The sequence below is a fragment of the Megalops cyprinoides genome, chromosome 12 (genome assembly GCF_013368585.1).
Source record: "Megalops cyprinoides isolate fMegCyp1 chromosome 12, fMegCyp1.pri, whole genome shotgun sequence".
Lineage (NCBI taxonomy): Eukaryota > Metazoa > Chordata > Actinopteri > Elopiformes > Megalopidae > Megalops > Megalops cyprinoides.
In genome coordinates this window covers 21829958-21843302 of record NC_050594.1, presented here as the reverse complement: position 1 = coordinate 21843302, position 13345 = coordinate 21829958, and the positions used below count along the sequence as shown (strand labels likewise).

The 13345-nt window shown below is 45.7% G+C and overlaps 1 protein-coding gene across 4 annotated transcripts in view; it reads right to left on the bottom strand.

The window, feature by feature from the left end:
• Nucleotides 1-3240: 3240 nt before the first annotated feature.
• The window catches only part of fermt2 (fermitin family member 2), a 45126-nt gene continuing 35021 nt past the window's right edge, over nucleotides 3241-13345 (bottom strand). For 2 of the 4 annotated variants that reach the window (XM_036541880.1, XM_036541883.1), the window contains 9 exons: nucleotides 12630-12764; nucleotides 11889-11938; nucleotides 11123-11247; nucleotides 10849-10955; nucleotides 9821-10042; nucleotides 7544-7564; nucleotides 6854-6978; nucleotides 6097-6238; nucleotides 3241-5764 (listed from right to left, as the gene is read on the bottom strand). In XM_036541880.1, coding sequence (XP_036397773.1) covers nucleotides 5591-5764; nucleotides 6097-6238; nucleotides 6854-6978; nucleotides 7544-7564; nucleotides 9821-10042; nucleotides 10849-10955; nucleotides 11123-11247; nucleotides 11889-11938; nucleotides 12630-12764 — 1101 coding nt within the window. In that variant the 3' untranslated portion in view covers nucleotides 3241-5590. The remainder of the gene's footprint in view (nucleotides 5765-6096; nucleotides 6239-6853; nucleotides 6979-7543; nucleotides 7565-9820; nucleotides 10043-10848; nucleotides 10956-11122; nucleotides 11248-11888; nucleotides 11939-12629; nucleotides 12765-13345) is intronic. The other 2 variants (XM_036541882.1, XM_036541884.1) reach the window with 1 other exon arrangement.

The window sequence follows — 13345 nt, the reverse complement described above, 5'->3', positions numbered from 1 at the left end:
TGACCTTAGATATTGATATCCCTGCCCTTGGAATCCCAGCAGCCTCCTCCTTTGGCCTTGTGGCAATTGCAATTTTCATTCAATTACAGTGTACAGGATTTCCCAGGATTTGTCCTGATACTGAAGTACTAGAGCACAATGAACCAACCATAATCATATCGATATTCATAATGCGTGACCCAGGCATTGCAGGTTCAGTCCCAGGTGGAGTGGAGCTGTTGTATCCTTTAGTGACATGCTTAACCTGGACTGCTAGTAAATATTCAGCTAAATAGATCAATAACATGTAAAGATGTAAAATGTGAACTATGGGAGACACTCTGGATAGAGGTGTCTCTTAAGAAAACTGGTATGTAATTTGCAATTCATACTGTCACAAATGGGCAAGTGACTGAGGTGGGTTTTTGAAGTCTGGTCAGCCGGTTGGTATGTAATCAAAGGAAGGAAATGATCTTCATTGAGAATTGGTGAATACTGGTGAATATACTGTATCTACACCTACCAAAAGCTGTTTGTTGTGTCTTTTAATGACTCTCAGTATATTTATTTTTATGGAGCATGTGTATATTTATGTATGCTTTGAGTCACCACCTTAGCTAATGGTCGCAGAGGCCTTGATGTTCAGATACTGCAGTTTTTCCCATTTTTTATTCTTCCCAAGAAGTCTGCTTTTAACTGCACACAGGTTTACTAAATATTCCTGTCTAGTCACTTCTGTTGTCTCTCTGATTACAAAGGGTTTATTTCAGTTTTCAAAAAGTTGTTTCTATTGCCTGCAAAAAGCAGATGGATGCATACATCAGGGAATATCAACAAAGTGCACTGTGGATCTGGCCTGTGTTAAATGAAGGCTGGAGGAGCCAGTTGGAAGAAATTTGGGCTTTATGGCTCTGGGATCATAGCTGCAACTGTTCAGATCTGCCTGCACCACATCAGTCCCTGCCTCTGAAATGAGAACATTTACCAGAAAATTTACCAAGCTTTTTTACGATGCACATCGTAAAAATAGTAAACATTTCATCATATATGTTATATCATATATGTTCTTTGGTGCTGGAAGTCGTCTGGGTAAAAGTGTCTGCTAAATTAATGTAATGTAATTTTGCAAAAACTAAAATGTATGTCACGCAACATTCAAATATACAGGTTCAGCTGGGCATAGTGGATGCTCTGTTGCAGAAATAGAGCTCCTTATGCTATTAGGGGAAACAGAGGTATCCTAAAATTCCCACCTGGGCCTCCCCTCTCTGCTCACTTCAATGCAGTAGATTCATCCTCACGCCCTGGCTGCCAGGTTCCGAATCTCGTTAAGGTCCCTGGGCTCAGGGTAAGGCACTGTGCCCGGCCTCATTAGCATCTGAAGGGGTTGAATTAATTGCGCCCGCAACCAGACGGCCGATGCCAATTAGCCGCATGGCATCACAGCACGAGGGCTGGTGAGAGGAAGCCCTTTCAGAAGATACCAGGAGGATCACTGCCAGACCCTGCGAGGAGCAGGCAACCTCTCACGCTGATTCAGACGGCATCAAGGGCTAGCAACGCTGCAGTGCTTCATGTGGCTATAAGCTATTTCAGGCCATATGTCTCAGCTGCACCTGTGACAACATTTTGTCATCCAGTCAAGGGCATGGAACATTGTGAAGCTAAAGATCTTTGTTTTTATGACCCGATCTTACCCATCCTCCAGCTCTCTTTCCACATGGAGGACGGCCAGCACGTCCTCCGAGATCTCAGGAAATTTGGAACGCAAGGTGGAGCGTCCATTGTTGTGGGACAGACTTCCCATTGCTGCTGGAGACAATGGAATTATTCCACCTGGAAGGGACCCAATGCGCGTGAAGAGTACACAGGATAGGGGGCAGTGCTCCAACGAGAATTCCATTCTCTCATCCAGGAGGATGCACACATCCACACACCCCTCGGCTGCATGCGCTTCTGTAACGGGACCCAGGCCACTCTTCCAGAAAACACTTCCTGCACTCCACTTGCCATCACTAATCTAATGTCTAATGCAACCACAGAGGAAATATATATTATAAACCGAAGTCCTTGGTTAACATGTTTTAAGTCTGGAAACTTGTGTTTGTGAAGAAAACAGCCATAAGATTTAGTCAGACTGTTATGCAGCACAAAGGAGCTCTCATTGATGCCAAAGGTCCAGTTCCAGAACTTTCCAGCAGATACTTCCATCCCTCCTTCTGTACCACTCTGATCGTGGATACAAATGTTCATGTTCAAATCTTGACAGCAGTGCAATCAGACCAGAAAAAAAGTTTTTGAAGTGAGGAATTATTTGTTATGAACTAATAAAACTTCTCTCCAGGGATCAGTTGAAGAAACAAGCTTTGATCGATACGCACACGGCGCACAGACATTTCCGTTTTGAGTTTTCGGGCTCAGTCGATATCGCGTCCACTGTGCGCAGAGTGATAGCCCGGGGCCGGCTTCCAGATGGACCCGCGACAGCACGGCCTCGCTGAGCTGCGGAGGGCCACCGCCTCGGCCGCATCGCCGCTGTATTCGGATCACAGCATAGGCCTCAGCCCCCGGGCGCTCGGGGCGGCAGGTGGCGAAGGCTGCGCCTTAACTGCCAGCGCACATCTGCCTCTGCAGTGACACTGCAACTCGGAAGACTCTGCAGGTGACAGACGGCGAGACGCTCCTCTGCACCTCCGCAACATGACGTCATTCGTCATTACCACTCCAGAGCTCGTCTGCCATCAATCAGCTCTCATTTCAAGAAATGCAGAGAAAATAGTTTGGTGCAGTGTGACCTTTAGGAAGTCCTTAACTTATTCATGTATAATGATTTCATACTGTGCAGCATGAGGCTAATCACACACTGCCCTCTGCTGTGTGAATGCAGTACTGCAGCAGTGGAAAATACTACAGGAAGGAGAGAAACTCCCCTTATTTCCCTTTCCTGAGCGCAACATCCTAAGCATACCATTGCTCTGACGTGGTTCACATTTCATTAACAGCTTATTTAACCCACTGCTGTCAGCTGTTGAGTGCAATTCTGTCAAAGACAGCTGCTGGGATCAACTACCAGCACAATTCCATATATGTGAATAATTATATTTAAATGTGGCAAAGTTTAAATAAAAATTTTTATTTTTTAAAATAAATGCATTTTTTACAGTCTAAAAACAGCAGGCCATGCACTGCTGTTCTGGACATCTGAGGCAAAAAAAAAAAACAAAAACAAAACAAGACCAAAAAAAAAGTTACAGGAGGAAAAAGAGGCTAAGCTTGTTTTTTCTTCAGTTTATTTACGGCAATTTGTCTCAAACTCCAGGATTTAAAAAGAGCCTCCTTCATAATCCCACAATTCTTCAAACTAGCACAGTGTTATTTGCAAATTATTCTTTATTTCTAAAAAAAGGAAATAACTTGGATAAGGTGATAGCAAGAAAACAACAAAAAAAAAAAACGTAAGGAAAGATGGAGCTTTTTTCTACCACAGGGTACTTCAATCATGATGTGCAAGTGGATTTTAGATACAGCCTGTAGCTAAGGGACATGCATACAGTACAGTGAAGCAGAGAAATTACAAGAAGAGGTTACCAGAGTAAGGAGAAAAGAAAAAACTGTAAAATATTACACTGAAAACTCCTTCCACAAGTTCACAAGGTAAAAAAGTGTAGGCACGGCCAAATTCACACTCCCTCTAACCTGGAGTTTGAGACTAGTGTTATTTTTTTACATATATTTATATATAATTAAATCTTAAAAACTTGCTAAGACCTTAACATTGGCAGGCACAAATCTTTATACTTCACAAAGTTGACAGATGGCTTTTTTCTTTTCTTTTTTTTTGGAGAAAATATATTTCCAAAAACAGAAAAACAGCGACAAAAGAAAAAAACTGTACAATTCTATAAAACCTGTGTTTTTACATTAGTTACAAAAAACTAATACTTCATTTAGCATTCCTTCACACAGAGGAAAATGGACTTTGCATATTTATTCTTAAAACTGGTGACCTATTGCTGGTGCGTAATAATATTATGGCATTGAATAATACTATATGGTGTAAGATTAAGAATGGCAATATGAAAAGCAAGTAGGCCAAACAAGTGGATACCCTTAGAGACAGAAAACCTTCATGATCCAAAACACTGTACTAAGCACCAGTGTCCAGCTCTTGGCATGGTTATGGCCACTCCCGCACACAGTGGGCCCCTGGTAGATATCAGAATGTGGGGGGAGACGGGCAACTGACGTCTCTCACCACTGCCAGGAGAAACCCCCGGTGACCCGAGACTAGGTCAGGGACAAGGCTGGGACACTGTAGTCACGTCACTGACAACCCTGACCTCAGAAAGCTCAAAAGCTGGGAAAAGCACTTTAAGTCGGCATGAAAAAAAAATTACACTAATGGAACATTATATCTTCATCGTCGGAAGTGTTGCGGTACTCCGGCCCTGCATCCTTAGATATGCTACTGCGACGACCTACTTGGGCTGTCGACTATGGAAAATGCAGGTCCCGCCGGGTCAACACAACACTTTCAGCAGCTAATAGTTAATGCTTTTAGTGTTGTAGTTGTATCCAAGTTAGGCTAAATACAAAAAAAGAGGGCAATACTATAGGAGGTACTCTCAGAAAATGTCTTCATAAACAGCTTATATATGTAGGGACTTCATTGCATCATAGAAGTGCTTAGATATTACTTCATATAGGTGGGGTGAAAAAAAATCCTTCATCACAGACCAGCCCGAAAGCCTTGCTCCTGCTCCACAGAACTGAATATGATTCCATTTGGACTAATTGTGGTTGATTTCTGTGCTGTATTAAAACTATAATTATGCAGACTCGAGACAAATTTTAACATAGCATTACATGGAAGGAGGCCACTATGTTTATGCCGATTCAACCACAAGTATCGAAGGAAATGACTTCAAACTACGCTTTGTACATCGCTGGGTAGCTGCACACCACAGAAAATATATAAACAGACCAACAGCACAGTTACATTAGCGCAACCTTACGGGGCCAAAAATGTATTACAACAACACAAAAAAGTTAAATAAATAAAGCTCATTTGTTTTCTCAGTACGCGATAGAACCACAAAGATCAAGGGGTTACAAAAGCTGGAAAATAATTAGTGTGAGGCTCTAGGAGTACAAGAAGTACTTGACAGAGAGGAGTCTTCAGGGTGGAGAGGACTCCTTGTGAAGCTAGGGAATTGTGGGAGTTGTACATGCAAGAGGTGCATGCCAGACTGTTATAGTCGTGGGAGAGTGAAAGAATGCTCCTAGTTTCACTGCTCACAGGCACAGGGATTCCTGTTTGAGAAGCACATCACATCGGGAAACCAGGACCTGCTACTGTTGGAAGCCAAGCAGTGGAAACATGTGGGTTCTCCCCCCAAGTTCTCCAACCTGCCTGGACTGCATCAGCAAATTATTAGTGTCACAAAGCATTTGTCAGCATAAACGCATAAGGCTTCAGGTCGAACGAATAACAGCATGGCCCTGCTGGACGCCTGACATGGTTAGAAAAAAAAATAATAAAACAAACCAAAAACAACTTCCACTGCCCGCACCCGACCCCGCCCCTGTCCCAGCCCCCGCCCGGAGCGGATCAGATCCAGCCGCTGGTCAGCTTGTAGAACATCTCCTCGTCCAGACTCTCGTTCTGGTCCTTGGCGCGCGTGGACAGGAAGATGTAGCCGCCGATGAATTCGTGCACCACCTTGCAGTCCACCTCTGCGCAGATGAAGGCCAGGCTGGGCTCGTCTGCAAACTCCACCGTCACCTGCAGACCGGAGAGATGTCACCGCGTTAGGGCACAGGACACTGGAACAAGCAATGTTCCTCCTGAAGAGCAGAGCACTCACAACAGGTGCAAACTGGACACCTTGACTTCTTTAAAGCACAGAATATGAGCACTCTCTCATCATCACTGCATTCCTATATAGAAAACTGACACAAAGAGGTGGCATCATTGCATTAGAGTACAGTAAATTAGCATACAGGACAACATTAAACATGTGTGACGTGATGGCATCACTGCATTAGTCTTAGCATGGCTTTATGGCTCATCCTGTCACCCATCCACGGAATCTGAAATAAGCAACAGCGGCGTACCATCTTTATCTCCCAGTTGACGTTCCACTGCTTCATGTTGCTGAACCTCCAGGTCTTGATGGCGTCGCCGGTGCTGGCGTCCATGCGGATCAGCCTGTTGTAGGTGATCCCGATCAGCTCCTCCCTCTTTCCCCCCTGGAACCTGAGACAGACAGAACAAACAGTCAGATCTAACAGTTACGAAACAGCTACAAAGTGCCTCAACAATACAATGCCACAGGACAACAGATCCACAGGTCCAACAGATATTATTAGTTTCTGGGTTTTTATACAAAACTATGTAAGTGTCCAGGACTTATACACTTGATATAGGTGCACAGTTGATTTGCACTGAACAGAAAGTTAAAGTAAAGTATAAGTGAGCTCTGTAAACCAGAAATCATATCTAAGATTCAGATGCACAGCATGTACATACACTTTTTAGATGTACACAATAATTCTCATTTACGAAGCAGGCAACTTACAGACATGTTTTTTACTACTCATCTACTCACATCCATACTGTCAGTGTGTATGGACAATATCAATATGAAAAGATACTACTCTTGGAAGCATCTTGCTCAAAGGTAGAACAGCAATGTCAAACATGTAGTGTGGTAAATAGCCCTCTACACCACAACGCCACACTGAGTGTTACAGACTGTCAATCACTGAATTAAGATGTGCAGACATGCTGCTGACAAACAGGATACACAGCGGCAGGGCGTGACAGGGCTTTCTGTGGGAAATCGGCGACGCCCCCGCAGAGAGGACTCACTTGGCCAGGAAGTGTGTGATCCCAAACTCCGGCAGCGACTGCCACGCCTGGATGAAGCGCATCTTGGCCTCGATCAGGCTCATCTGGGCCACGTTCTGGTGGGCCTCCAGGATCCGGGCCGTGATCTGCACGGGGAGAGGATAAACACAGAGGCCGTCACTACTCCGAACAAACCGCCCCCCCACCCCCCCACATCACCTCCTGTTCCCCCGCTGTGCTTCCACACAGTGCTGGGTTACGCGGCAGGCACCCCCACAGACCCCCCTGTGCGCTGTGTTTTCCCAAACAGCGATGCACAAACAGCTCCGAGATTTGTCCCTCCTTGGAGAGTAAATTGACTCGTGCCAAAGCGGCACACGCCCCTCGGTGCAGGTTCTACGGTAACCAATCAACTTTCCAAATGGCACTCAAGCTGACCCCAGAGCAGCGGTGCTCGAGTCTGTGTAACTGGTGAGTCATTCAGGGAGCGTGTGCTGTCCTGCTCTCAGAACAGTGTGTTCACAGCGAGGAGTGATGGTGCGTCACACTGCAAACTAAAGCTCGGTTCCAAACAGTGAGGTTTGACAGTGTAAGAGGCGTGACATTTCTCCAGTCAAAAGTAACAGCAAAACAAAAGGTTAATAAGGAGCTACTTCTACCGCGGTTTGGTGACCCACGCTGCCACCACTACAGACGAGCATCTTGACTTACCAGGTCCCTTATATAGCCTGGCTGAAGGAGGGCAGGCGGGGAGGAGAGGGAGAGGGGCAGAAAGAAAGAAAAAAGGCAGTGAGAACAGGGCATACAAGCAGAGGCAAACACCTGCAAACTGCAAAACAACAAACAGCAGAATAATAAAAAAAAAAAACAGCAGAATCTGAAGACAAGGCTCATGCATTGGGTCCCAGCGAGAAAGGAAGCAGCATGTCTGAGGGGTTAGAGAGCACTGGATATCCAAGACAATCTCATTTCTCCTACTAAATGCAGCCTGCCATAGAATAGAAGATGCATATTGACATTTGAAATGGCAGTATCATTTAACCATTTTCACTTGCGTGCTGACCAAAAATTTGAGACCATGGCATACTATTAGGTTTCCCCAGCCAGCTCTTAGGTTTACTGTTTGATTTCAGTAAGACCATAAGACATTCAACAGCCACAGCGAATTAGCCACTATGTTTAAAGTCTCATCTGACAGTGTCTCCGTCACTGTGCTGGTGCATTCTTTTCTTGGTGGCTCTAGAGGCAAGGCCGTCCTGCTCTCATCCCACAACCTCTGGCAGCAGCCTGGCTTTTCCACTCCAAGCGCTACCCAAGCCAAGCCCAACTTCCCGCCAGCAGGAGAATGCTTCCGTGTGGTATGGTGGCATGAACCTAATGGTTAAAAATACTAGAAAGCTGGTGAAACAATTGACTCCCCTGTGCGTGATGTGTTGCTGGGTGGGTGTATATGAAATATGAGCTGTAGTTTTAAGACTGTCCACATGGTGGTGTCGCACACTTAATTACAAACCTTTTGAAAGTATTCTTGAGAGGCAGATGTAGGCCCGATTTTCAAGCAATATCCTCATGTTTGTTATTGTGCCTGTGAAGTTTGCTTTTTTGCCATAAACTGGATGTTTGGCCAGAATGTCATCTAATCTTTCTCCCACTGTTCCGCGAATTCCGGGGGATCTCCTCTGGGATTAGAAACGGGGAAATCACATTCAGGGAGACTTCAGGAAATCTAGTAAAACCGCGCTCTGCTTCTCACAGAGCTGAGAGCCGGCCGCTGTCTTTCCCAGGCTAATTTCCCGGGCCGCATTCCTGGGCGGAGTTCACTTCCTAGCGCTTCCCGTCGCTGGCGGCCCCACCTCCCAGGCTCTCCTCTCCTCCAGTATCCCACAGATCTCTCTGTCTCTCTTTCCCTCTGCCAGGAGTGAGCGCGCTCCGGCGGAGGCCACAGCTGTCAGGCCCAGGGAGGCAGGGAATGGTGCTGCAGACTCCCTGCAGCTTCAGATGGGGGTGGGGACCCACCAATCCCTGAAGTTATGCTTCCATCATCCTGAGACGGAGCGCCAAACCCACACCCACCACACAATTAACAGGCATCTGGTTTTCACATTAAGAATGCTCACTCAGTACAACACCTATCTGCCGCTCTCTGCGTTTGTCTCTGTGTGCTGAATTGAGAACACACCTCAGTGACGGGTGCGGTAATCTGCGACGCTGAGAAAAATTAGGCCCCGAGTGCGGCAGCTTCGTCATTAGTGGCGCGAGTTTAATTCTGCATTCGTAAGGAGTCCTCCTCTCCCTCTTGGCTGCCGTCTCCGACGCCCAGTGAGGAGCCTCCCCACAGTGCCCGTCTCACCAAGCACCACCACTCAGACAGCGAAAAACCACGCAGTCATCACTTCCTACCCCCACCGCTAAAACTACTGCCTAATCTAAAACATGCCCACTGAGTAAGCATTTACAGCACAAATCACTGACACGAAATATGTACATTAAATACACGTGCTAAAATTATACCTACACCCAAATACTGTTTTGAGAACAGTGTAACTGGTTTTAAACAAAAAACTTTCTTATTGAGGTTTTTGTCAGTACCATTCAGGGTGTGCCTACAAGACGAGCTATGAATGTTAGCACTGTCCTGGGCTCCCCTCAGAGGAAGGGACACATGAGCAGAGGGTGGGGGAGGAGCTAGCGCAAAAGAGGTGGTCGCATTCCTCAGCGGGACAGCCAGATGCCAGGCGTCCAGCTGGGAGCCAGCAGGCCCCGCTCTGTCAGGCCCTGCTTTAGAGTAAACAGCCGAGCGCCTCTCTCCCCCTCTCTCTCTACCGCTTGCGTTCCTTCTCCGCCTTGTAGTCCCTGCTAGGGCCCCCGCTCCAGACGGACAGGGACATGAATGAGGCTGGAACACATTTCCCAAAACCTGCCGCCCCCGTGTCTCGCCCTCCCTGACCCCACGAGGTTCCGGAAGCTTCCCGCCCCGCTCCGGGGTACCTGCTTGTTCTTGTACTTCTTGAGGTACCGCGGGGACACCAGGCACTCGGGGTTGATGTCAGTGTTGATCGGCTCGGCGATGAATGGCGGGTCAGGGTTCATGTGCTGCATCTTGAGGAAGGACAGGATGTTCTGCACCTCCAGGTTGTAGGAGCTGTCAGCCATGGTTTTCCCTTTAGACGCCAGACGGCACGCGGCCATCCAGTGGGCATACTGCTTCTCCTACAGACAGACACAACGTCAGGCCTTCTGCTTACACACACAAACTCTCACACTCCAAACACACTGCACACATACATTCAGTATGTTGCTCAAGTGTTGCACATGAAGTTATACATATGGGAATGCATTTAACTGCTGGAAGTGATCACAGCTGTGGATATCTACAAGCAAAGTTGATGGCACTAAACCACCCATAATCCCATGCAACTGTGTGATTGATAATAATCTGCAGTTTTCTTGACTCATCACTTCACGTGCTGTGTTGGTAATATGGAAAGACTTCACTGAAATTGTCTGACAGGTAATAAGGTAACTGCAAAGCCTTTCTGTAAATGACTGATGAAAACAACATTGCAAACCCGCTTAAACCCAATAAATCTTAAGTGAGAACACTGATGTGTTTACACACCGATGGAATGGGATGGAACAGACATCCCCCACCCTTCTCTCTGCGGCCAGTAGAAGTACTAACATTATCACAGAGACTATTTAGTTAAATTTTTTGTGGTACATGAAAAATTTTATCTAGCAGTTATCTAGTAGTGAAATGCCATTCACTCTCGTTATGCTTAAGGTATGTGTATTTTGTACTTTGTGCTCTAGTTTATTGCCCAATCCTGCATACTTCCTTGTGTTCCCCTGGATAAGGGTGACAAGCCCAATAAATAAAGCATAAGAGCCTGACTGATGAGGAATTTCAAGGTAGTGAGCCAACAACCATTAGTGTGTCATTTAAGCTGGTACACAGGAACAAAAACGCAACTGGTCCTCCGGTTTACAAGAGGGAGCTAGAGAGCCACACTCACAGTGTCACACCGCAGCCAGATCTCATTCATGCCATCAGCCACAGGGATTAGCAACTTGATGTTGAATTTCTGACCCGAGATGTTGACATCTGGTGTCACCTCGCAGCCTACAAAGATAAATTGGAAAGGAGGTCGTGAGTCAAAACCAGAGCCTCTTCTTGCCTGACCAAAATTATCATAAGGCTCGTGGGTTATTAGGTGTGGTTCCATATTACATCATCCAAACAGAAATTGCAAAAAAAAAAAAAATGGTTTAAGTGTGGCAAGTTCGAACCTCTCAGATTCATTTGGTGGGCTGGTGTCCCGTGGGCTTCCTCCTTGCTCTTGTAGCAGGAAATTGTGATGTCCTTGAATGTGCACCAGTACTGCTTATAGCCCTTTAGTGTCAGTTTCTTTGGTCTGGAAAATGCAACAGAAATCTATTAGGCCGCTAGTGGAAAACCAAACTCCCTTTTCACAGCTTAAGCCAAGATGCTGACAGTTAGTCGTTTTCAGCTTCTTTATCTCCGCATTTCAGGGCACTGGCCTCTGACTCAGCACCAAAGCCCATGTCCAAAGGGATGAAAGCCAACATTGGACAACCAGAGTCAGAGACGCAAACTCAGGGTATTTCTCCAAATTACTTCAAAGGGAACAGTTGCCCCTCTGCATTTAACGGTTCTTCAAGTCAGAGAGGTACCAAGCACCAGTTAACACCCATGGGGGGAGGCTGTGGTACTTTCCTGGCCTGAATTATATCATCCAAGTTTCCTCCCTAGTCCGACATCAATTTGCATGCAGCGTACACTCCTTACAAATGCAAAGCTGAGCCTAACGGTCAGAAATTTAACTCACATTAAATCATGTGGTTTTTTTTTTTGTACAACTGAACATCAGCCCTCTGTTTAGTCAGAAATCTTACCCATGTCACCTGATTTTCAACTGCCTTTCAGACCAAACATTCCAGAAATTAACAAGCTGAGCCAAATTAACAAGAGAATGTAAAGGAGAAAATCTAATAAACACATAAAGTGTTGGACTTGAGGAGCCTCTTAACTTACTTGAATACTTTCACATAGTCAGCCAGCTCAGGAATGGATGTAATATCACCCTGGAAGAAGAGGGGAAAACATTTGATATAAAACCACAAAGAGAAATATGCACACAGCACCACTGCCATGGTTTTGTATCATATCTACAGTACATCTTAGTTGGGCTGTACATGCAAAACTGAGAATACTATTATAGAGATACTTGTGACAAGTAAAGCAGCCATGTTTTTCCACTGTGCTCTACATACACATGTGTAACTCATGTGTTACCAACTTGTGACTGTGCTTATTCATAATAATTGACGGATCACTGCATCTGACTAAAAGCATTACCTTTATCCCTCTATACATTTACACATGTGATCAACACAGAGTAACTCGTGTGCTACCAACTTGTTGCTGCACTTGTTCATGACTGTAGATGGATCATTGCATCTGACAAAAAGCTTTATCCCAACTTTATCCTAATCTTAACCACTTCAGCACCATGTTTTAAAACGGCATACAAGCTTGCACTCCAACTCCATACCATACCCTAAAATCCATCCCTACCCCAAATAACTAAAGAAAATGTTCACATGGTGACAATTTTCAGTATATGTTATGCATTTCATTATTGTCTATAAAACACAAGAAACAGTAAGCCCGTAATTCATGTCCCCCAAGCTGACGTGTGTGGGCAGGGATGAGGCAGGACACTCAAAGACCCAGGCTCTGTGTACGCAAGCTCCGTCGGGGAGGTGGTGGTACCAGTGTGTTGGAGGTCTTCCCGCCCTCCAGCGTGATCTCCAGGTCGGACAGGGCGGCGTCCACCTCATCCACCTCCTTCTCGCTGTTGTTCATGTGGTTGTCCGATGACATGATGGACAGCTTGTTGATGTGGTACTGCAACAGAAATCGACAGACAGGCTAGGTCAGTACAGGACACCCCTGTTTTTTAGGCCAAATGAGGGCGCTTTTAATTTGGTGGAAAGTAATGGGGCTGGGGTTTGTGACACCATGACAGAGTATAACAGCAGAAGTGGGAATTTCTTTCACTAATAGATTTTGTGAGTAATTCAGCACATGTTTAAAGACATTATGCAGCTACCACTGCTGTGCAGAGAAATAATTCAAATCCAGGAGACTCCAGATGAGCCGCTAGCTGACTGATAACCGCGGCACCATTCCAGCTCTCAGTCTGAGGCGCACAAAACACTAAATACAACCTGTTGACAAATGGTATTTATAATGTCAACCCCCCCATGAATGAATGAACAGCTGCATAAAGGAGAGCGGCATATTTCAGGACATGGGCTCATACTGCAATTCTTTGGCCAGCTAGAATTTCAGAATGCAGGACAAACGCTTCCCCAAAATGTCACTGAGGTGACAGCGGGAAGAAATGAAAGAAGTGGGAAATTTTCCAAAACCGGGGGAGCTTTATAGAGGCACACAGCTGGATAGTGATAGCCTGGGATCTAATA